The sequence below is a fragment of the Geotrypetes seraphini genome, chromosome 5 (genome assembly GCF_902459505.1).
Source record: "Geotrypetes seraphini chromosome 5, aGeoSer1.1, whole genome shotgun sequence".
NCBI lineage: Eukaryota > Metazoa > Chordata > Amphibia > Gymnophiona > Dermophiidae > Geotrypetes > Geotrypetes seraphini.
In genome coordinates this window covers 133,232,728-133,254,327 of record NC_047088.1, presented here as the reverse complement: position 1 = coordinate 133,254,327, position 21,600 = coordinate 133,232,728, and the positions used below count along the sequence as shown (strand labels likewise).

The window sequence follows — 21,600 nt, the reverse complement described above, 5'->3', positions numbered from 1 at the left end:
GGGCCCCTGAATGCAGGACTGGTAGTACTGCCCTGATGGCGGCCCTGGTTACACTCTTCTGAATAGTCTATTTAGTCCTATCTCCTGTTCCTAGTACATGAATTTGTATCTTATTTGCTTGCAAAGAACATAGTTGTCCCTAGAAAGATGTAGTATACTTGCCGAGTCTTGATGCATAGTCGGGTTTGGGAATCAGAATAATTTTTTTGTACACTCTACATAAAGACTTGAGTTCAGCCTGAAAGGGGCAACGGCTGGTGCCTATAATCAGGATCCGTTCTGCAGGTTTTAAGGATTTCAGCAGACTAGGAAGCCTCCTTTTCAGTCGTAGAGGTTTAATCTTTAAGAAAAAGACATATTTGAAGAAAAATGAGAACTCTATAAACACTGTCAAATATAGTCAAGAGACATAGGAAACCGAAGCTTTGAAAAAATGACCTTTTTGAAAAAAATGGTTTCTTCCTTCCATATAATCTTAGTAGAATCAACAAATAATCTTACCTTAGGGAAACCAAGCAGGAAGTTTGGAGTATAAACCCCAATCTTTGAAAGATGTAGCATATATTTAAACTATTTTTTGTGTGTAACAGGATTAAGAATTTAAAGGGAAATTCTATAATTAGATACTTGCATTTACCTACCCCTTGCATGCATAAATATATAAATTCTAAGAAATTAGTGCATTAAATGTGCACTTACCTGTGAAAGTAGCAGCAAGGCACCTAAACACTATTCTGAAATTTTTAAATGCTTTTAATATTTAAATTTTTTAGTGAGATTTTAAATCGTGCTATGGTTTAACTACCCTCTTGTTTTTTCCATTTTTCTACCATAAATTGAAAATTGTAACTTTTACTCTTTCCCTCCCGACTCATGTTTGTATTCTATGAAAGTATACTGTTAAAATGTTAGTTTCTTTATATTATTCTCTATTTTGATTTTGTACATCGCTTAGTAATTTTAATAAGCGATTCATCAAACATATTAATAAACTTGAAACTTGAAAAAGCATGCATAAATGGCATATTCATGGGCAGAGCATGGATGGGATATGGATTGGGCTCCAATGTACATAATAATCCATAGAAACATAAAAAAATGAAGGCAGGTAGGCCCTGGAGGGCTTACTGGAGGAAGAGTTGTGAGGGGGAGAAGGTTTGGGGAACTCTGTCATGGGGGGCATTTAGGAGGAGGATCTGAGTTGGAGGACATTAGGAGTTGGAAAGGGGAGGAATCAGGATTGACCACATTAGCTACAGAATTAGCAGAAAATTCAGGGATAGACACTTCACTTACAGGGAGGGTAGACACCTGGTTTAGGAAATGGAAAGGGATAGTAATAAATGTACTCACTTCTTTCATTGTGGTAATTGGAGTACTAATATCTCTTGGGTGTTGTATAGTTCCATGTGTTCGAGGTCTGACACAGAAATTAATTGAAACAGCAATTAACAAGCAGATGCCATTACACATAAGACAACTGATGAGTGGCATACTCCTAATGAAGGAGGAAAGTAGCACAAACACTCCACCAAAATATGAGAATATGGTGAAGAAAATTTTATTTATGTTAGATGCTGGGTGTGAAACTAATGCAAAATTAACTTAGGTATTAAAAAGAAAAGGAGGGAGTTGTGAGAATGAAAATATTGTTGCAGAGTGTCATGTAAAGGTTCCGCGTGAATGACTACTTCGGAAAATTGCAAGCCATGGAATCAAGGGTGAAATACGTGGATTAAAAACTGGCTGGAGCATAGGAAACAGAGAGTGGGGGTAAATGGACAATACTCGGACTGGAAGAGCGTCACCAGTGGGGTGCCGCAGGGCTTGGTGCTTGGACTCGTGCCTTTCAACATCTTTATAAACGATCTGGACATTGGTACGACGAGTGAGGTGATTAAATTTGCAGACGATACGAAGTTATTCATAGTGAAGACACAGGAGGATTGCCAAGATCTGCAACGTGACATAATCAGGCTCGAAGAATGGGCATCAACATGGCAGATGAGGTTCAACGTGGATAAGTGTAAAGTGATGCATGTAGGTAACAAAAATCTCATGCACTAATACAGGATGTCTGGGGCAGTACTTGGAGAGACCTCCCAGGAAAGAGACTTGGGAGTTATGATCGACAAGTCGATGAAGCCGTTCACACAATGTGTGGCGGTGGCGGCGGCGAAAAGGGTGAACAGAATGTTAGGAATGATAAAGAAGGGAACACGAACAGATCAGAGAAGGTTATCATGCCACTGTACCAGGCCATGGTGCGCCCTCACCTGGAGTACTGCTTCCACCATTGGTCGCCATACATGAAGAAAGACACGGTACTACTCAAGAGGGTCCAGAGAAGAGCAACTAAGATGGTTAAGGGGCTGGAAGAGTTGCCGTACAGTGAAATATTAGAGAAACTGGGCCTTTTCTCCCTCGAACAGAGGAGATTGAGAAGGGACACGATCAAAATATTCAAGGTACTGAAGGGAATAGACTTAGTAGATAAAGACAGATTGTTCACCCTCTCCAAGGTAGGAGATCAAGAGGGCACTCTCTAAAGTTGAAAGGGGATAGATTCTGTACAAATGTAAGGAAGTTCTTCTTCATCCAGAGAGTGATAGAAAACTGGAACGCTCTTCCAGAGTATGTCATAGGGGAAAACACCCTCCAGGGATTCAAGACAAAGTTAGACAAGTTCATAATGAACCGCTTAGAACCTAACGGATGTAGCGGTATATAAGAAATAAATTACATTACATTACATTACAAGGAGGTACGCTGGTAGGACTAGTCTCAGATAGGGTGCTGGTCTTTGACCAGAGGGCCGCCGCGTGAGCAGACTACTGGGCATGATGGACCACTAGTCTGACCCAGCAGCAGCAATTCTTATGTTCTTATTAACAAATATTTATATGACAAGAAGGAGGTAACATTATCTATAATAATAAAATGCTAGCCGCACATGTGCACTCTCGCCGCGTGTTCCCTGAGATCTGATCTGTCACGCTGTGCCAGCGAGAGTGCACATGTGCGCATACTACGTCACCAGGATCGACTCCATAAGCCGGGATTGCAGTCAGCCGCCGATCGCCTCCACAGCGTGGAATTACTTCTCTGGCCTTCATCGCCGGTCCTAAAACAGAGACCCGAATCGTAAGAAAGAGAAATGGAGCGAGCGTGACTGGGAGGAAGAGGCTCGCAGAACGTTTCTCCGGTAGTTTTAGTGCCCTTTCTTTCGTCGCAGCCGTGGAGCCGGGGGTGGGGCGGCCGCCAAAGATACGAGATGAAGCGGGCGCGCTTGACTGCACAGCTCGCGCCTCTTTCCCTCCGTCGATGGCGCCAAAGCCCCGGGTCGAGGAGAGCCCCATGCGTGTGGCAGTGCGCGTCCGACCCTTGCTGCCCAAGGAGGTGCTGAACGGCCACCAGTTGTGCCTGCGGGCGGACCCCCGGGGCTGGCGGGTAGAGCCTACCATCCAACCCTCCCACTGCGAGACAAAAACAAACCTCCGGCCTGCAGCAGCTCCACAGCCGCCGATTGCCTCCACAAGCCTGCGAGGGGAGAAGGGAGAGGGCTGGGGCTGTCCCGATGGCAGCATGGCCCCGATCCCCTTGCGCCCACTCTCCGCCCCACTGCCGAGCTCTGGAGCGAAGAAGCCGTGGTCCGGCCCGACCCGCTGAGAGGGAAAGCGGCGCTGGCACCGGGGAAGAAGGGGGGGGGGACACACACGAGGGCTCTGCTGCCAGCTCAGCTCGGCCGCTCCGTCTCTGCCGGGGCTAACAGCAGCAGCCCCCGAAGCTCCTCACCAGCCTGTCCCACCCCCTCGAGAAGGGCTCCCGCAGTGTCTGCTCACACTAACGACCAGACCCAGGTCTAGGCCGAGCAGCCGCCACCAGCGCCGCCGCTTGGAGGCTGCCGGGACAGAGCTGCGGGCCTGGAGCCGCTTGGCCCTCCTCGGCCACCCGTGAAGTGTGAGCAAAGCACGGCCCGGCCCCGCTCCCACCAGGCGGGACATGGCGCCGCCAGTTAGAGAGACAGAGAGACCACCCGCATCACCCCCAGCATTCCATGTCGTGTATGTATTGCCTGGGCTCGACTGGCACATTGAGTCACGCAGCACTACAGTGTTACACGCTGTTAAAGTGAAATTCTGGCCTGGGCAGCTGTAAAAGGCAGACATGTAAAGAAGCACTCTTACGCTTCATGGGGGATCCGATCTGGAAAGGGAGGAAGAGAATTGGATTGGGGGTAATAATGATGATGAGGTAAGGAAAGGGGGAGATGAATAAGATGGGGAAAAAGGAAAAAGAAATGAAGTAGGGGAAAGGAAAGACCAGGATAAAGGGTCAGATAAGGAGAAATGAGGAAGGGATGAGAAATTAGATGGTGAGGCTGAAGGAAAAGGCAGAAATGGAACTAGGAGACAGCAATGGAAAAACTAGAAGGAGGGGGAAAAACTGAATAGGATAGTGGAAGGAAGATGGTCTGGTAAGAATATTAAAAGAATGGAGACAGGCAGCAGGAAATGCATTTTTAGAAGTAGAAAAGAATGTAATCGCAGAAAGCATGGGAGGAGAAGAAAGAATAGAAACTAAGAGTTGAACCCGGAAACAGAGACCAAGAATGAAATAAAAACAGAAAAAGATCAATTAAAGGGCTGCTGCTGGATAAGGTGAGCAGTGATGGGGTGGTGTAGGACACAGGGGAGGTAAAAGGAAGGGAGAAAGGATGGTGGTGGACAGCCAAGGAAAAAAAAAGAAAGACAGAAATACAGAAAGCGGCTAAGGAGAGAGAAAAAGAAATAAAACCACACACACACACATATATTCTAGCACCTGTTAATGTAACGGGCTATAAGACTAGTATATATATATATCTATATATCTATAATAATAAAACGCTAAGTGCGCATGCGCACTCGCGCCGCGTATTCCCTGATCCCTAATCTGTCGGGATGTGGCGGCACGAGTGCGCATTCGCGCTTACTACGTATCCGAAGGTGCGCTAGAGACGCGACAGGTGCTTTCGGAGGCGGGACATTTAGAGGCAGCTACAGAGGGGGAAAATAAAAGTGTACCATATTCGTCAGAGGGCGCGGGGCAGCGGTCCGGGTGTGACAGAAAAGTAGAAGCGAGAGTTGATGTCACTCGGAGACAGCTGCCGCAGCCCCTATCACCACTACTCGCACTCACCCTCCGAAGGGCTGGGGCACAAAGAGCACATCCTTCCTCCTCTCCCCGGGACGAACCGAGAAATGGAGCTGGCCAGGCCTCCGAGACAGACCCGAGGAGCCCAGCAACTTTCCGCCCCGGCTCTTGCGCTGACCCTGCCGCCCGGGACCCGAGTCCTTTGCCGCCCCCCCTTCCCTTCCCTTCCCTTCCCTTCCCGCGGTCCCGACTACGAACCTGGCGATTCCAGCAGCGTGTGCAGCAGTCTTCACACGCTGCTTCGGGCCCTTCTACTGCCCTGATTTGCTCTGCCGCATCTCTGATGATGTCATCAGGGACGTGCCAGAGTAAATCAGGGCAGTAGAAGGACCCGAAGCAGCATGTGAAGACTGCTGCACACGCTGCTGGAATCGCCAGGTTCGTAGTCGTGACCGCGAAAAGGGAAGGGGGGTAGTAAGGGACTAAGGGAGCCAGACAGAGTGCGGGAAGGGAAAGGGGGTAGAGGAAACGCTACTGCTGCTGCACAGGGAAATGGTGGGAAGGGGAGGGAATGCTGCTTTGGCTGCTGCACAGGGAAGTGGTGGGAGAGAAATGCTGCTGCATAGGAGGCAGGGAGAGAGACAGATAGATAGAAAAACAGACAGACAGCGGGAGGAAGGGAGACAGAAAGAAAAGAAGAAAGACACAGGGGCAGGGAGATACAGAGAAAGACAGACAGACAAAGGGGGCCAGGGACAGAGACAGACAGAAAGAAAGACAGCAGGAGGGAGAGAGAGAATGAAATAAAGACAGACGTATATTCTAGCACCCATTAATGTAATGGGCTAAAATACTAGTATATTATGTGACAGGGAAGCTCCTGTCACTGGTTTAAACCCGGTTTTAAACCCTTCCATGCAGAGGGCTGTTCCTATTCCTAAGCCCAAGAAGCTGCCCATTAACCCTGTTCCTATTGTAAAGAGCCAACAGGCAGGGCAAGGCAGAGAGAGAAGAACAGAAACCACAATACCTGATTTAGGCACTATAATCCCTTTTATAATTCCTTGGGCAGTTCTCCAGTGAAGCCTCTGGTAAAGAAAACTGGCCCAGGAAGGGTTAAGGAAAGGGGTGGAGCTGACAGGCAAGATGAACTCAGAGGGGGAGTGAGCACGAGCCTGCAGCATAAAATCAACACAGCTGGGAACACTCGGGGGGGGGGGGGGGGGAATGCAGGAACTGAGAGAGAGAGAGAGAGACGAGTCGTGCAGAGCAGGAAGGAAATGGCTAGGAGCTTTTCCTCACAGCCCAGGGCTAGAGAACACGCTGTCACACAGCTCTCTCGATTTAACAAACCCCTGGCTCCCAGGCAGAGGCTCATGGGAAGAGAAAAGCTTCCAGAACAGGGCTGGCCGATAGCTGCCTCTGAGGGGAATTCCTATCCAGCCTCAGAGAGCGGGGAGTCCCTAATGGAAATGGAGGGGGAGGTCTCTGAAGGAAGCAAAATGGATTGCAGTTTGAAAGCCTGGGACCTCCTATCTAACTACAGTCAGTGAGTTAATGAATGGGAGGAGGGGAATGAAAGTTAAGGTCTCTCAGTGCAGCATTCTTCATCCCTTAGCTAGGATTGAAAGGAAGTGTGAATGTGAAAGGGGGTGGAGGAGGTGCCCTGTGTGAATTAAAGAGATAAGTGAGCAGAAAAGAAGGAGGTGAGAACACTAAAACGGGAATTCAGGAACCTGACTTTATATAGCCCTGAATAGGGGAACTTTTAGGTGGGGACTTTAAACCAGTAAGCCAAAGGGTGGACGGTTCCCCAGCCCCTACCCCATGAGCACAAGGGTAGTGGGGGCATTATACTTCAGGTGGGAAAAGCTTCCTGAAGTATCCTCAGGCACAACTGCTGAAGCCTGAAAGTGTTTTTGTAAATTTTTGGTTTATTTGCCTGAAGGGCAGTTTGGACTCTCTCTAAAGGAGAAGCATTGCTTATGTATTGCCTGTTTCAAGTATCCTCAGCCAAGGGGGCTGTTTAAGGATCCAGTGCCGTGAACTGGGTAATAAAATGACAAAATGTGAACTCTCCAAAGTCAGCAGTGTGTGTTTTCTACTGGAATTGTCCAGCGGGGTCCTCCTGGGAGCGCTCAGACATGCGCCTGGGACGGGAGCTGGGTTGCCAGTGCTAGGTTTATCCCTGGCCCCGCCACAATATATATATATAATAATACTGATCTGTCGGGATGTGGCCGGCAGAGTGCGCATGCGCGCTAAGACAAAGGCGGTGCGGAGTGGAGGATGCCAGGAGGAGGGCTTTCCGGCTCGGCCTGACTCACAGCAGGTAACACACCGCAACTCTTCCCCCCCCCCGGGTCCAACCCTACCCAGCACACCCAAAACCCCCATTGACCCTCCCAGCTGAACCTAACCTCCCTGCTCTAGCAGCGTCCGAGGCACAGTAAACACGCTGCTTCGGTCCTTCTACTGGCCTGATTTCCTCTGCGGCGTCCCTGATGACATTATCAGAGACGCGGCAAAGGAAATTAGGGCAGTAGAAGGCCCAAAGCAGCGTGTTTACTGTGCCTCGGACGCTGCTGGAGCAACCTTAACCCTTCGGAAGCCTTTCCAACCAATGCCGTGCCTGTTCCCACTGCACCGCAATAAGACCCAGACTTTGGGCTGCTGCCTTTGCTTGGCTGTTGACAAAAATGGAAATGAAGGCCGTACAGAGGAAGACTTTGCTCTCGGGAGCTGTCGATTTCCTGCCACATGCCCGCAGAAATGTGACTGTCTTCAAGCTCATCGATTTCTACACCCATGCTGTAAACCAGGGGACAGCTTAATGCGGCTCAGAATGATGGCTTTCAGTTGCTTCAGGGAGAATAGGCCACAGCATTTAAGTGCTTCCGCCTGCGCTATCTGGGATGTTCTAACAGATGTTGAGCGCTGTGTAGATCATAGACATGAAAAGAATGAGACTGGGTGTTGAATAAGAACTGTTACCAGCTGCGCTTACAGCACCAAGCGCTGCAGCTGTGGTGAGACAGTATTTAAAGTTTCAGAGAAAGAAATGGCTCTCTGAAAAAGAGAAATTATATGTTTTGCCTGTCTGTAACCCTTCGAGTGGGGGTGTGGTGGGCGGTTTTTTTTAATGGAAACATGCTCCTCAGGGGGATGGGAGGCAGCCAGAAAAACTGGCATCGGGGTGGGGGGATTAAATTTAAGCATGCTGCTCGGAGGGATGGGAGGCAGGCTGCCATGGGGGTGGGGTGGGGTTGGGGGGGGGGGGTTAAATGGAAATATGCTGCTCTGAGGGATGTTCACTTAAAGCTATTAATACATTGGCCACTTGTCATATGATAATAATCCAGCCTCTATAGAATCCACAAAATCAGTGTTATAGCTGAATGGTCTGGATTAAATGTTCTTAGTGATAATTATATGATGTTGAAAAGGACGCCTCAGCCCCACCACTCCACCGCAGTAAAAACACTCACATCGCGGGAAGCATAGTGTGGTGCTTCATCATTGGCTGCCACTTCCCATTTATTATTAACTCTATACTTTTCCTTTATTTTAATTTAAATACTTATATCATAAATATATTGCATTATTGTTGTTGTATTGTATTTGTTGCTGATGCACTAGCTTAGTACTTATCTCAGCCAACCCTGGGGAGTCAGACCCGACATGTTTCGCACAAGAATTGTGCTTTCTCAAGGGCCTCCCTAGAAAAATATAAAAAACGGAGTCATAAACGTACAATTGCATATAGTCTCCATCTAAACACTGCTTATAATCCTAAAAACTCCATTAATCCAAAAATATCTCACCTAGGTCGCCGCCGTCATCCGACTCCAAAACGTTAAAGAGTATAAGATGGCGCCGGCGTCCTCGGAGCTCAGTTTAAATGCTTCCCTCCCTGAAAGTTCACGCCCCCCCCAGCAGCTTATTGGCCGAACTCTAAAGGAGTTCATGACACAGAACTCCATTCGATCATGTTATTTAACCCTCTGGGTTCCACTGTATCTACCTTAAAAATATACCTCTGCTCTTGTTCATTTAACTGCCTCACATCCCCCTCCCCTCCGATCACGTTGTTCTTGTAAATGATCCGCCATTTCAAGTCCTCCACGGAATGGTTTAATTTTTCCCAGTGCTCTACTAAAGGAGCCTGGGCTACTCTGTTTATGATACGGGACTTGTGCTCATTAAGACGTACCTTAATCTTCCGATTAGTGCGACCAATGTACACCAGATCGCAGGGGCAAACTATTGCATAAACCACCCCCTGCGAATTACAATCTGTGTCCATTCTAGATCTCAGAATCAAATCCCTCCCCGGGACCTGCCAACTATCACCCTGTATGGTGAGAGGGCACCACTGGCACCTATCACAACTGCCGTGGCGACCCCCCCATCATAAGTTGTCTCTTACCATATCTTTGGAACCCACAGCGTTGACCCAATGACCTCCCCGGGAGTAGGCTACTAAGGGGAAGTTTTCCAAAGATTTGTGGCCCTGGAGTATATACCAATATTTCTTTAAGATGCCTACCAGGGTCGGAGTTGCCCTAGAAAAAGGCAAAATACAGGTAAGTTGGGCATACTCTCCCTGGGGAGTGTCTCTCGGTTGTGACAAAAGAAGATCCCTCTGTGCATACCTCGCTCTTATGTATGCCTGTCTGATTGAACTGTCAGGGTAACCCCTCATCCGTAGCCTGTCACCTAATTTTCTAGCCAACTATCGGACACACAGGCTTATTGCCCGTTGGTGGATGATCCCACCACGGCTTTGGGGATTGAAATTTTAGAATTCTTGAACAAACATCTAGATCAAGGAACTATTACAGCAAAGGAATATAAGTTTCTGTTTGAGAGACATCCGAAGATCCCGAAGATCTCTTTTGTCCCTAAGGTACATAAAATTTTAGTAAAACCCCCGGGACGCCCCATTGTCAATACCCGTTCTTCTATTTTGGAGCCCCTTTCCAAGACAGTGGATTTTTTCCTTAGGGAAGAAGTTCCGAAGATTAAATCTTATATTAGGGATTCTTCCCATTTTTTGAAGGATTTGTCAAATTTGAAATTGGACATGACTGATAAATGGTTGGTAACACTAGACGTGGTGTCCTTGTACACTCGGATACCGCAGGATGAGGCCCTTTGCACCATTCGTCACACACTTCAAGCCATGACCCCTCACCGTATGTCTATTGATTTTCTTATACAACTGGCTGACTGGGTGATAAAGAGAAATTATTTTCAATACCAGCAAAAGTTTTTTTCAACAAACCCAGGGAGTAGCGATGGGGGCCACGTTGGCCCCCTCGGTTGCCGCCCTATTTATGGCAAAATTTGAGGAGAATTGGATATACACCTCTATATGGTACCCCAAGATATTATTTTGGGGTCGATTCCTCGACGATATTTTTTTCATTTGGGATAATACGAGACAAGAACTTGAAGTTTTCTATCAATATTTGAACTCCGTAGATATTAACATCCAATTCACCATGGTGTGTCATCAAACTAATATTGATTTTTTAGATATTTCAATACAGGTGTATGAGGGTTCGATGTTCACGTCACTTTATAGAAAGCCGGTGACAAAAAACACTATATTACATTACAATAGTTTTCATCCGTATAAATTAAAATATAATTTGCCTATTGGGCAATTCTTGCGGATTCGCAGGATTTGTTCCTCGATTACTCTTTATAAACTTGAAGCTAGAAAATTAGGTGACAGGCTACGGATGAGGGGTTAACCTGACAGTTCAATCAGACAGGCATACATAAGAGCGAGGTATGCACAGAGGGATCTTCTTTTGTTACAACCGAGAGACACTCCCCAGGGAGAGTATGCCCAACTTACCTGTATTTTGCCTTTTTCTAGGGCAACTCCGACCCTGGTAGGCATCTTAAAGAAATATTGGTATATACTCCAGGGCCACAAATCTTTGGAAAACTTCCTCTTAGTAGCCTACTCCCGGGGGAGGTCATTGGGTCAACGCTGTGGGTTCCAAAGATATGGTAAGAGACAACTTATGATGGGGGGTCGCCACGGCAGTTGTGGTAGGTGCCAGTGGTGCCCTCTCACCATACAGGGTGATAGTTGGCAGGTCCCGGGGAGGGATTTGATTCTGAGATCTAGAATGGACACAGATTGTAATTCGCAGGGGGTGGTTTATGCAATAGTTTGCCCCTGCGATCTGGTGTACATTGGTCGCACTAATCGGAAGATTAAGGTACGTCTTAATGAGCACAAGTCCCGTATCATAAACAGAGTAGCCCAGGCTCCTTTAGTAGAGCACTGGGAAAAATTAAACCATTCCGTGGAGGACTTGAAATGGCGGATCATTTACAAGAACAACGTGATCGGAGGGGAGGGGGATGTGAGGCAGTTAAATGAACAAGAGCAGAGGTATATTTTTAAGGTAGATACAGTGGAACCCAGAGGGTTAAATAACATTATCGAATGGAGTTCTGTGTCATGAACTCCTTTAGAGTTCGGCCAATAAGCTGCTGGGGGGGGGGCGTGAACTTTCAGGGAGGGAAGCATTTAAACTGAGCTCCGAGGACGCCGGCGCCATCTTATACTCTTTAACGTTTTGGAGTCGGATGACGGCGGCGACCTAGGTGAGATATTTTTGGATTAATGGAGTTTTTAGGATTATAAGCAGTGTTTAGATGGAGACTATATGCAATTGTACGTTTATGACTCCGTTTTTTATATTTTTCTAGGGAGGCCCTTGAGAAAGCACAATTCTTGTGCGAAACATGTCGGGTCTGACTCCCCAGGGTTGGCTGAGATAAGTACTAAGCTAGTGCATCAGCAACAAATGCAATACAACTACAATAATGCAATATATTTATGATATAAGTATTTAAATTAAAATAAAATAAAGGAAAAGTATAGAGTTAATAATAAATGGGAAGTGGCAGCCAATGATGAAGCACCACACTATGCTTCCCGCGATGTGAGTGTTTTTTCTGCGGTGGAGTGGTGGGGCTGAGGCGTCCTTTTCAACATCATATAATTATCACTAAGAACATTTAATCCAGACCATTCAGCTATAACACTGGCTCTGAGGGATGGGGCATTGTGGGCATTAAGGACACAGGAAGGAGGTACTGGGGGCACTAAGGACGTAGGAAGGAGTACTAAGGACATGGGAAGAAGGCACTGAGGGCACTAAGGACATAGGGAGAGACACAGACAGAAAAAATGACAGACAGGCAGCGTCCAAGGAGAGAGAAATAAAGAAAACCCCCCCAAACAGACAGACATCTACTCTAGCACCCGTTAATGTAACGGGCTTAAAGACTAGTATATATCCTATATAATAAAAGACTAAGCGCACATGCGCACTTAGGATTTCGTGTTTCCTGCCGCTGTGGTGTGTGATCCGTGGCAGCCAACCCAGCGGCAGGGAACATTCTGGCCACTCCCCTCCTCCCGCCCTCACTCACCCTGAAAGCCAGACAAGTTCTCTCCCTGCCCGCGTCCTCGGCAGGGAACACACCTCGGCCCTCACTCGCCGCTGCCACCGCTGCTGCTGCTGTTCCTCCTGTAAAGAGAAGCCTGCGATGGTGGCCGGCTTTAGCGAACCTCGCAGGCCGCTCTACAACTCGGTAGCACATTCCCTCTGATGCGATCCCATGCATCAGAGGGATCGTGCTGCTGAGGCTGGAGAGCGGCCTGCGAGGTTCGCTAAAGCCGGCCACCATTGCAGGCTGCTCTTTACAGGAGGATCAGCCACCATGGGGGTCGTCAGAGGAGCCGCCAGTAGTTTGGAAACTTTAAAAAAAAACTTCAGCCACAGCAGGCCAGCCCGCGGGAAGGGAAGGGGGAGGGGCCGAACGGAGCAGGACAGCTCACAGTAAGAGAAGGGAATGGGGGATGGGGGAAAATGCTGCTACTGCTTCAGCAGGGACCTGAAGGGGAAGGGAAATATCACTGCTGCTTCTGCAAAGGAAAGTGGGGGGGGGGAGAGAAGGGAATGGAGGGTTGGGGAAAATGCTGCTACTACTTCACAGGGACCTGGAGTGGAAGGGAAATATCATTGCTGCTTCTGCAAAGGAAAGTGTGGGGGGGGGGGAGAGAGAAGGGAATGGGGGGTGGGGGGGAAATGCTGCTACTACTTCACAGGGACCTGGAGGGGAAGGGAAATGCCGCTGCTGCTTCTGCAAAGGAAAGTGTGGGGGGTGGGGAGAGAGACAAAGAAATACAGACAGACAAAGGAGGCCAGGGAGAGAGAGAGAAAAATAGCAGGAGGGAAAGAGACAGAAAGAAAGGAAGAAAGAGACAGGAGCAGGGAGAGAGACATAAATAAAGAAAGACAGACAGGCATATATTCTAGCACCCGTTAATGTAACGGGCTTAAACACTAGTATATATATATATATATATATATATATATATATATATACATACACACACACACACACAAACAAGATATATTAATGAGTAGTAATGAAAATTGAATAGAATACTGATTAAAGATGTCAATTAATATGGAAGGTATTAACACATAAATTCCATCAGAGGGAATTTGTTTAACACTGTATGAATATAGCAGTAAGAAATATTGCTGAATCAGAAAAAGGAAGCAGTGGGCATTCCTGGGACAGTACTCAATACTGTATGAACACAATGTCTACAGTCAAGGAAAGTACAGAATCTGATGGCTCAGCATAAATAACCATAAGGGCTATTGTTCAAAAAGTTGATCTGAGCATGTCAATGAGGGGCGAGCATGTGAGAGGAGGAGTAAGTGTCCAAATATGGGCAACTGTAAATCTAGTCAGAGGTAAAAGGAATAAGGGGGATGGGAAAAGTAATTAGGGGTGGAGAGACTGAAAGAACATAAGAACATAAGAAGTTGCCCCCGCTGAGTCAGACCAGAGGTCCATCTTGCTCAGCGGTCCGCTCTCGCGGCGGCCCATCAGGCCTAGTGCCTGAACAGTGGTCCCTGATTAATTTTGTAACTTACCTCTAATCCCATCCCTATAATCTACCTCTACTCTTATCTGTACCCCTCAATCCCTTTGTCTTCCAAGTACCTATCCAAAGCTTCTTTGAACCCCTGTAGCGTGCTCCTGTTTATCACATCCTCTGGTAGCGCGTTCCATGTATCCACCACCCTCTGTGTGAAAAAGAACTTCTTGGCGTTTGTTATATACCGCTCCCCTTTCAATTTCTCTGAGTGCCCCCTTGTACTTATTGATCCCCTTAATTTGAAAAATCTGTCCCTGTCTATTTTTTCTATGCCCTTCATGATCTTGAAGGTTTCTATCATGTCTCCTCTAAGTCTACGCTTTTCCAGGGAGAAAAGCCCTAGCTTTTTCAGTCTGTCAGTATATGAGAGGTCCTCCATGCCCTTTATTAACTTAGTTGCTCTTCTCTGGACCCTCTCAAGTAGCTCCATGTCCTTCTTGAGGTACGGCAACCAGAACTGAACACAGTACTCCAGGTGCGGGTGCACCATAGCACGATACAGTGCCAGGATGACTTTCTTTGTCTTGGTCGTGATACCCTTCTTAATGATACCCAACATTCTGTTTGCTTTCCTTGAGGCCATGGCACACTGCGCTGACACCTTCAATGTTGTGTCTACCATCACTCCCAGGTCTCTTTCAAGGTCGTTCACCCTTAGCGCTGATCCCCCCATTTTGTAAGTGAACATCGGGGTTTTTTTTCCCTATATGCATGACCTTGCATTTCCCTATGTTGCAACTCATTTGCCACTTTTTGGCCCATTTTTCCAGTGTTGTCAGATCTTTTTGGAGATCTTCGCAGTCCTCCATGTTATTGACCTTGCGATATAGTTTGGTGTCATCCGCAAATTTAATAACCTCACATTTTGTTCCTGCCTCCAGGTCGTTAATGAATATATTGAATAGGAGCAGTCCCAGCACCGACCCCTGTGGAACTCCGCTCGTGACCCATTGCCAGTCTGAGTAATGTCCCTTTACTCCAACCCTCTGTTTCCTGTCCGCCAGCCAGTTTTTGATCCATTGGTGGACCTCCCTTTGCACCCCATGGTTCCATAGCTTCCTTAGTAGTCTTTCATGTGGCACCTTGTCGAAGGCTTTTTGTAAGTCAAAGTAAATGATATCTATGGATTCCCCTTTATCCACCTGGCTGGTTACCCCCTCAAAGAAGTATAATAAGTTTGTGAGGCATGACCGGCCCTTGCAGAAGCCATGCTGGCTCGACTTTAGCTGCCCATAGTTGTCGATGTGTTCCCAGATGCTGTCTTTAATCAGTGCTTCCATCATCTTTCCCGGGACCGAGGTCAAGCTCACCGACTGTAGTTTTCTGGGTCTCCCCTTGAGCCTTTCTTGAAGATGGGCGTGACATTTGTTATTTTCCAGTCTTCCGGAATTTCTCCAGTTTTTAGGGATAGGTTGCATATTTGTCGAAGTGGCTCAGCTATTTCATTCCTTAGTTCCTTGAGTACCCTTGGGTGAATGCCTTCCGGACCTGGCGATTTGTCGCTCTTTAGCCTATCTATCTGCCTGAGGACATCTACCTTGCTCACCTCTAGCTGGACCAGATTTTCATCCTGCTCTCCTTTTACGATTTCCTCGGGCTTCGGAATGTTGGTTGTGTCCTCCCTCGTGAAAACTGACGTGAAGAACTTATTTAGCCTGTCAGCTATCTCCTTTTCATCTTTTACCACTCCCTTTCTGTCCTCATCATCCAAGGGTCCCACTTCCTCCCTTGCTGGTTGCTTCCCCTTAACGTACCTGAAGAATGATTTGAAGTTTGTTGCTTCCCCTGCCAGTCTCTCTTCATATTCTTTTTTTGCTTTCCTAACCACTCGATGACACTCCTTTTGGTGTTTTTTTGTGTTCCTTTTGGTTCTCCTCTGTTTTGTCCTTTTTCCATTTTTTGAATGATGCTTTCTTGTCACTTATCGCCTTTTTCACTGCATTTGTTATCCACCCTGGGTTTTTTGTTCTATTTTTTTTGCACCCTTTCCTGTACTTGGGGATGCACAGGTTCTGTGCTTTGTGCACTGTGCCCTTGAGTATGGTCCAGGCATTTTCTACGGACTCCATCTTCCTTGCGCTGTCGTTGAGTTTCTTTCCCACCATTTTCCTCATGGCATCATAATTCCCTTTTTTGAAGTTAAGTGCAGTCGTTGTAGTTCTTTTCACCTTTGATGATCCAATTTCTAGCCTGTACTGGATCGTGTTGTGATCGCTGTTTCCTAGTGGGGCTAGTACTGCCACCTCCTTAGCGGGTCCCCCTAGTCTGTTGAGGATTAGGTCAAGAGTGGCATCACCCCGTGTTGGTTCCGTGACCAGCTGTTCCATGAAACAATCCCTCGTGACCTCCAGAATTTGGTCTCCCTCATGCAGTTTGAGTGCCCAATACTCCAGTTTATTCCCGGGTAGTTGAAGTCTCCCATCACCACCACACTTCCGCTTTTGCATACCTGCCTCAGTTCAGCCTCCAGATCCTGGTCGATTTCTTCCGTTTGTCCAGGTGGGCGATAGTACAGACTCAATTTTATGTCTGCTCCAGTTCCTTCTGGTAGCTTAACCCATAGTGATTCCAAGTCGTCCGCCCTTACTGTTGTTTCCATCCTGGTTGAAGGTATGGAATCTTTTATATATAGTGCTATTCCTCCACCCTTTTTGTGTGACCTATCTCTCCTATAGAGTTTGAATCCTGGTAAAGCCACATCCCATTTGTTGTCATCAGTCCACCACGTTTCTGTGACTCCAATTATGCCTAGGCCCTATTTGCTGGCTAGGATTTCCAGCTCTTTCATTTTAGCCCTTAGGCTCCTAGCATTAGTGTATAGGCAAAGTAAGTCCCGTTTGTTCGCCTTTTTTGCTGTTTTTCCTCATGGTTTGGCGCTCCTGGCCCCCTCGTGAGTTGCCAGTCCCCAAGCCTCGTCTCGGTTATCCTCCTCCTGTGGTTTGTCTGTTTCATCCTCAGCCTGTTCCCCTGTTTTTGGTTGTCCCTCTGGATTCCGTTGTTCTCTATTAGTGCTGCTTGCCAGTTTTATTCGTGCAGTAGACCCCTGCAATTCTCCCTTAGGTCCTTTTACAAAAAAGTTCCCACTCAGACCTGAGCCCTCTTTTACAGTGTCCTTGCTCAATATCTTTGGCCCGGGTCCCCTGCATTGCGTCCTTAGGTTCTTTTTCCAAAAGTTCCCTCTCAGTCCCGATCCCTTTTTTACAATGTCCTTGCTCTATGTCCATGGCCCTGGGCCCCTGTGTTGTATCCTTAGGTCCTTTTCCCAAAAGTTCCCACTCAGTCCCCAGCCCTCTTTTACAATGTCCCTGCTCAGTATTCTTACTTGATACTTTTGTCCGATGTGTCAGATTGACTGTCGGCTTTCCCCTCTTCCTCAGTTTAAAACCAAATCAATGATGCTCTGGACGTTGCGTGCCAGCATCCTTGTCCCAGTCGTGCTCAGGTGCAGTCCGTCTCTCCTGTAGAGCTTATTCTTTCCCAGGAAAGTTGTCCAGTTCCATGAAAAAAGGAAACCCTCCTCCTCGCACCATCTCCTGAGCCAACCGTTTATTGCTTGTAATTCTCTCTGCCTCCTTGTGTCCGCTCTAGGTACTGGCAGGATCTCTGAGAAGGCTATCTTCTTTGCCCTCAGTTTCAGTTTCCTCCCCAGGATCCTGAACTGATCGGTTAGTGCAGTCCTGTTGTAGTCCCTCCTGCTGACGTCGTTGGTTCCAACATGGATTACTACAGCTGTCTCCTCCGTCTCGGCCCCTTCTAGGATCCTCTCAATTCTGTCGGTGACGTCCTTCGTTCTTGCCCCCAGGAGACATGTCACTAGATGGTCCTCTCTCCCTCCAGCTATGTGACTGTCTACTCCTCTCAGGATTGAGTCTCCCACCACGATAGCAGATCTCCCCTTCCTCAACTGTCTCTCTGGTCTCAGGTCTGTATCGGTGGTGCAGTCCTCTAGTCCCTCCTCCGGGTTCTGTCGGGTCTCCTCCTCATCTGCCTGTCCAGATTCTCCGCAAGGTTCTACTCCCATGGCGTCTGGTGGAATTTGTCGTCCGTCTATTAGTTCCCTCCTGATGTGCTTGTGGTCCTGTGCCTCCACCATCCTGCAGGCCTCCTCAATGAACTTCTCGAGTTCCCTAACTTGTTCTGTGATGTGGTCCTCTCTGGCGGTGTCTTCCGTTGCCCAGCACTGCTCCTCTATGGTGCAGAGTCCCTCCAGTTCCTGTACTCGAACCTGCAGTCTCCTGACCTCCTTCCTCAGGCTATCTAGTTCCTGGCATCAACTGCATATGTACGCCCGCCTCCCGGAGGGGAGGTAGTCATACATATGACATTCGATGCAATATACTGGGTAGCTCTGCTGGGATCCTACTGCCTCCATTTCTTCTATCCTGTTCCTATGTCCCACGGTGCGTATGGGTGGTGCCTGGCGCACAGCTAGCTGAAAGAGTAGAGAGAGAGAAGAGTGAGAAGAGAAGAAAAGTACCTTAGTTAGATTTTTGCTGCTGGGCTGCCTGGGCTCTTTCTCAAGGCTCCTTCTCAAAGGCGCTCTTGCTAAGGCGAGCGCCTTTGCTGCTCGCCTTCGCCGTGCGCCGAATGGCTGTGCGCCGTTGGCTCCTCACCTTTTAAGGGGGAGCTCCGGGTCTGCTGCCGGTGATATCAGGGGGTGGGCGGATCTAACTCTCGCCTCAGCCCCTCACCCTCTGGCTCTCTCCTGCTCCTTCCCTTCTGCCTCCACGTGTCTCCTCTGTCCTGCCTTCTGCTTCTCTCCTCAGCCCTCTCCTCCTCTGCCTGCCCCGATCTCAGAACAAGCTGAAAGCAAGCTGATCTGTGATCCTTAGCCCCTCCCCTTTTAAGGGGGAGCTCCGGGTCTGCTGCCGGTGATGTCAGGGGGTGGGCGGATCTAACTCTCTACTCAGCCCCTCACCATCTGGCTCTCTCCTGCTCCTTCCTTTCTGCCTCCACGTGTCTCCTCTGACCTGCCTTCTGCTTCTCTCCTCAGCCCTCTCCTCCTCTGCCTGCCCCGATCTCAGAACAAGCTGAAAGCAAGCTGATCTGTGATCCTTAGCCCCTCCCCTTTTAAGGGGGAGCTCCGGGTCTGCTGCCGGTGATGTCAGGGGGTGGGCGGATCTAACTCTCTACTCAGCCCCTCACCCTCTGGCTCTCTCCTGCTCCTTCCTTTCTGCCTCCACGTGTCTCCTCTGACCTGCCTTCTGCTTCTCTCCTCAGCCCTCTCCTCCTCTGCCTGCCCCGATCTCAGAACAAGCTGAAAGCAAGCTGATCTGTGATCCTTAGCCCCTCCCCTTTTAAGGGGGAGCTCCGGGTCTGCTTCTGGTGATGTCAGGGGGTGGGCGGATCTAACTCTCTACTCAGCCCCTCACCTTCTGGCTCTCTCCTGCTCCTTCCTTTCTGCCTCCACGTGTCTCCTCTGACCTGCCTTCTGCTTCTCTCCTCAGCCCTCTCCTCCTCTGCCTGCCCCGATCTCAGAACAAGCTGAAAGCAAGCTGATCTGTGATCCTTAGCCCCTCCCCTTTTAAGGGGGAGCTCCGGGTCTGCTGCCAGTGATGTCAGGGGGGTGGGCGGATCTAACTCTCTCCTCAGCCCTCTCCTCCTCTGCCAGGCAAGATGCAGAGGCAGAGAAAATATCTAATAGGTCTTGTGAACTGTCTTTGCTCCAACTAATAAGCAGACGCAGGAGGGATTGAAAAGTGTATTCTAACTATAAAACTAATGAATGTACTAAATTAAGTGTGCCTACCTTGCCATTTTTGTGCAAATTGGACACCCTTTCTGGCAAGGAAGAAAATAAATATATACCAAGCACTTTCCAGAGTTTGTACACTGCTGATCTAGTTCTCACAGCTTGGGGTTTCATCCGGGATGATGTCATCATTGGCTGGGATCGGCATTGTTGAGTGGTGGGAAGATGTGTCCCACTAAGTTTAACGGTCTTACAGTTCTGGATGGGGGTTCCACAATCTACTGACAAGTATCCTGAGGCACATTTTATGTGAAAGACTTTGGTAAAGTAGACGGAAAAGTAGGCATGTGACCAACCAGGAAACTCTATGGGGCTCATAATTCATAATAAAAAAAAACAAATGTCTAAAAGTGGCTTAAATGGGTACTTGGATGATCAAAAAGCCTGATCATCCAAGTACCCATAATCAAAACTGGTTTTAGACGTATCTAAAACCAGTTTAGGCCTTTCCCCTGTCTCTAAATGCATAGAGCAAAAAGAGGCGTTTTTAGAGGAAGGAAAAGGGCAGGTGGTGGACCGAAGGTGGGCCGACCTACACCTAGGCATACAGCAAGTATAACCAAAAGTTTAGTCATGTTGCTTAGTCGGCACTTATATGTTTTGACTTAGACCAAGTCTAAACAGGTATAAGTGCCGAAAAGGGGCCACTGAGCTGATCGAAGCTGCTTCGATCAGCTCAGCGGCCCCAGCAACCAGCCTACCCCCTACAGCAATGATCAGGCAGGAGAGATGGCTCATCTCCCCTGCTGCGATAGCGAAACCACCAAGTGCCACCAAACGCGGCACTTGGCTATCGCTATTGCGGCAGGAGAGATGAGCCATCTCTCCTGCAGCGATCAACCCCTCCCTCGCCCGACAACGATCAGGGCAGGAGGAGCCCAAGCCCTTCTGTCCCGCCGAAACTCCACCCGGCCGATCCATTCGGGCCAGGAGGAAGCCCAAGCCCTCCTGGCCTGGCGAATGCTCAACCCCCGACTAAGATCGGGGCAAGAGGGAGCCCTTTTGCCCCAACGACTCCCTGACTCCATCAGGGCAAGAGGGAGCCCAAGACCTCTTGCCCCGGTGATTCCCCGACTCCATCGGGGCAAAAAGGAGCCCAAGCCCTCTTGCCCCACGGCACCTCAAACCCCCCCCCGCCAATTATGATTGGGCAGGAGGGAGCCCAAGCCCTCCTGCCCAGGCAAACCCCCTACCCCCCACCCCCACTAAGATATGGGCAGGAGGGATCCCAGGCCCTCCTACCCTCGACACACCCACCTCCCATGAACCCCACCCAAACCCCCGATCGCCCCCCCGCCGACCCATGAGACCCCGCCGACTGCGAGACCACCCCACCCCCAATCCCTCTCGCCGTACCTTCAAATCAGTGGACGGACGGACAGGTGCCAAGCCCGCCCATCCGACAGGCCAGCCATCCCAAGAATGGGGCCGGATTGGCCCAGGCTTCTCAAACCCTGCCCACAGGTGGGGCCTGAGGCGCCTGGGCCAACCGGAATAGGCCCAGGGGAAGTGATCGCCTGTCCTATTGTCCCCACACACATCTTTGGGATGCTGTCTTTGAAAATGGGATATTTTAGCATCCTGAAGCTATGCATGGGGACAACAGGACAGGGGATCTATCAACGGGACGGTCCCATTCAAAATGGGATGTATGGTCACATTAGGTATGAATCCAGATCACCTAGTAATTCAATGTTTGCTCAAAGTACACTTTGTT

The 21,600-nt window shown here is 48.6% G+C and overlaps 1 protein-coding gene across 6 annotated transcripts in view; it reads right to left on the bottom strand.

The window, feature by feature from the left end:
- IQCA1 (IQ motif containing with AAA domain 1) overlaps window positions 1-21,600 on the bottom strand; it is a 1,056,753-nt gene that overhangs the window by 145,971 nt on the left and 889,182 nt on the right. For 5 of the 6 annotated variants that reach the window (XM_033944078.1, XM_033944080.1, XM_033944079.1 and 2 more), the window contains one exon: window positions 163-340. The exons of the other annotated variant lie outside the window; for it this stretch is intronic. In XM_033944078.1, the coding sequence (XP_033799969.1) occupies window positions 163-340 (178 nt within the window). The remainder of the gene's footprint in view (window positions 1-162; window positions 341-21,600) is intronic. 6 annotated transcript variants of the gene reach the window in all.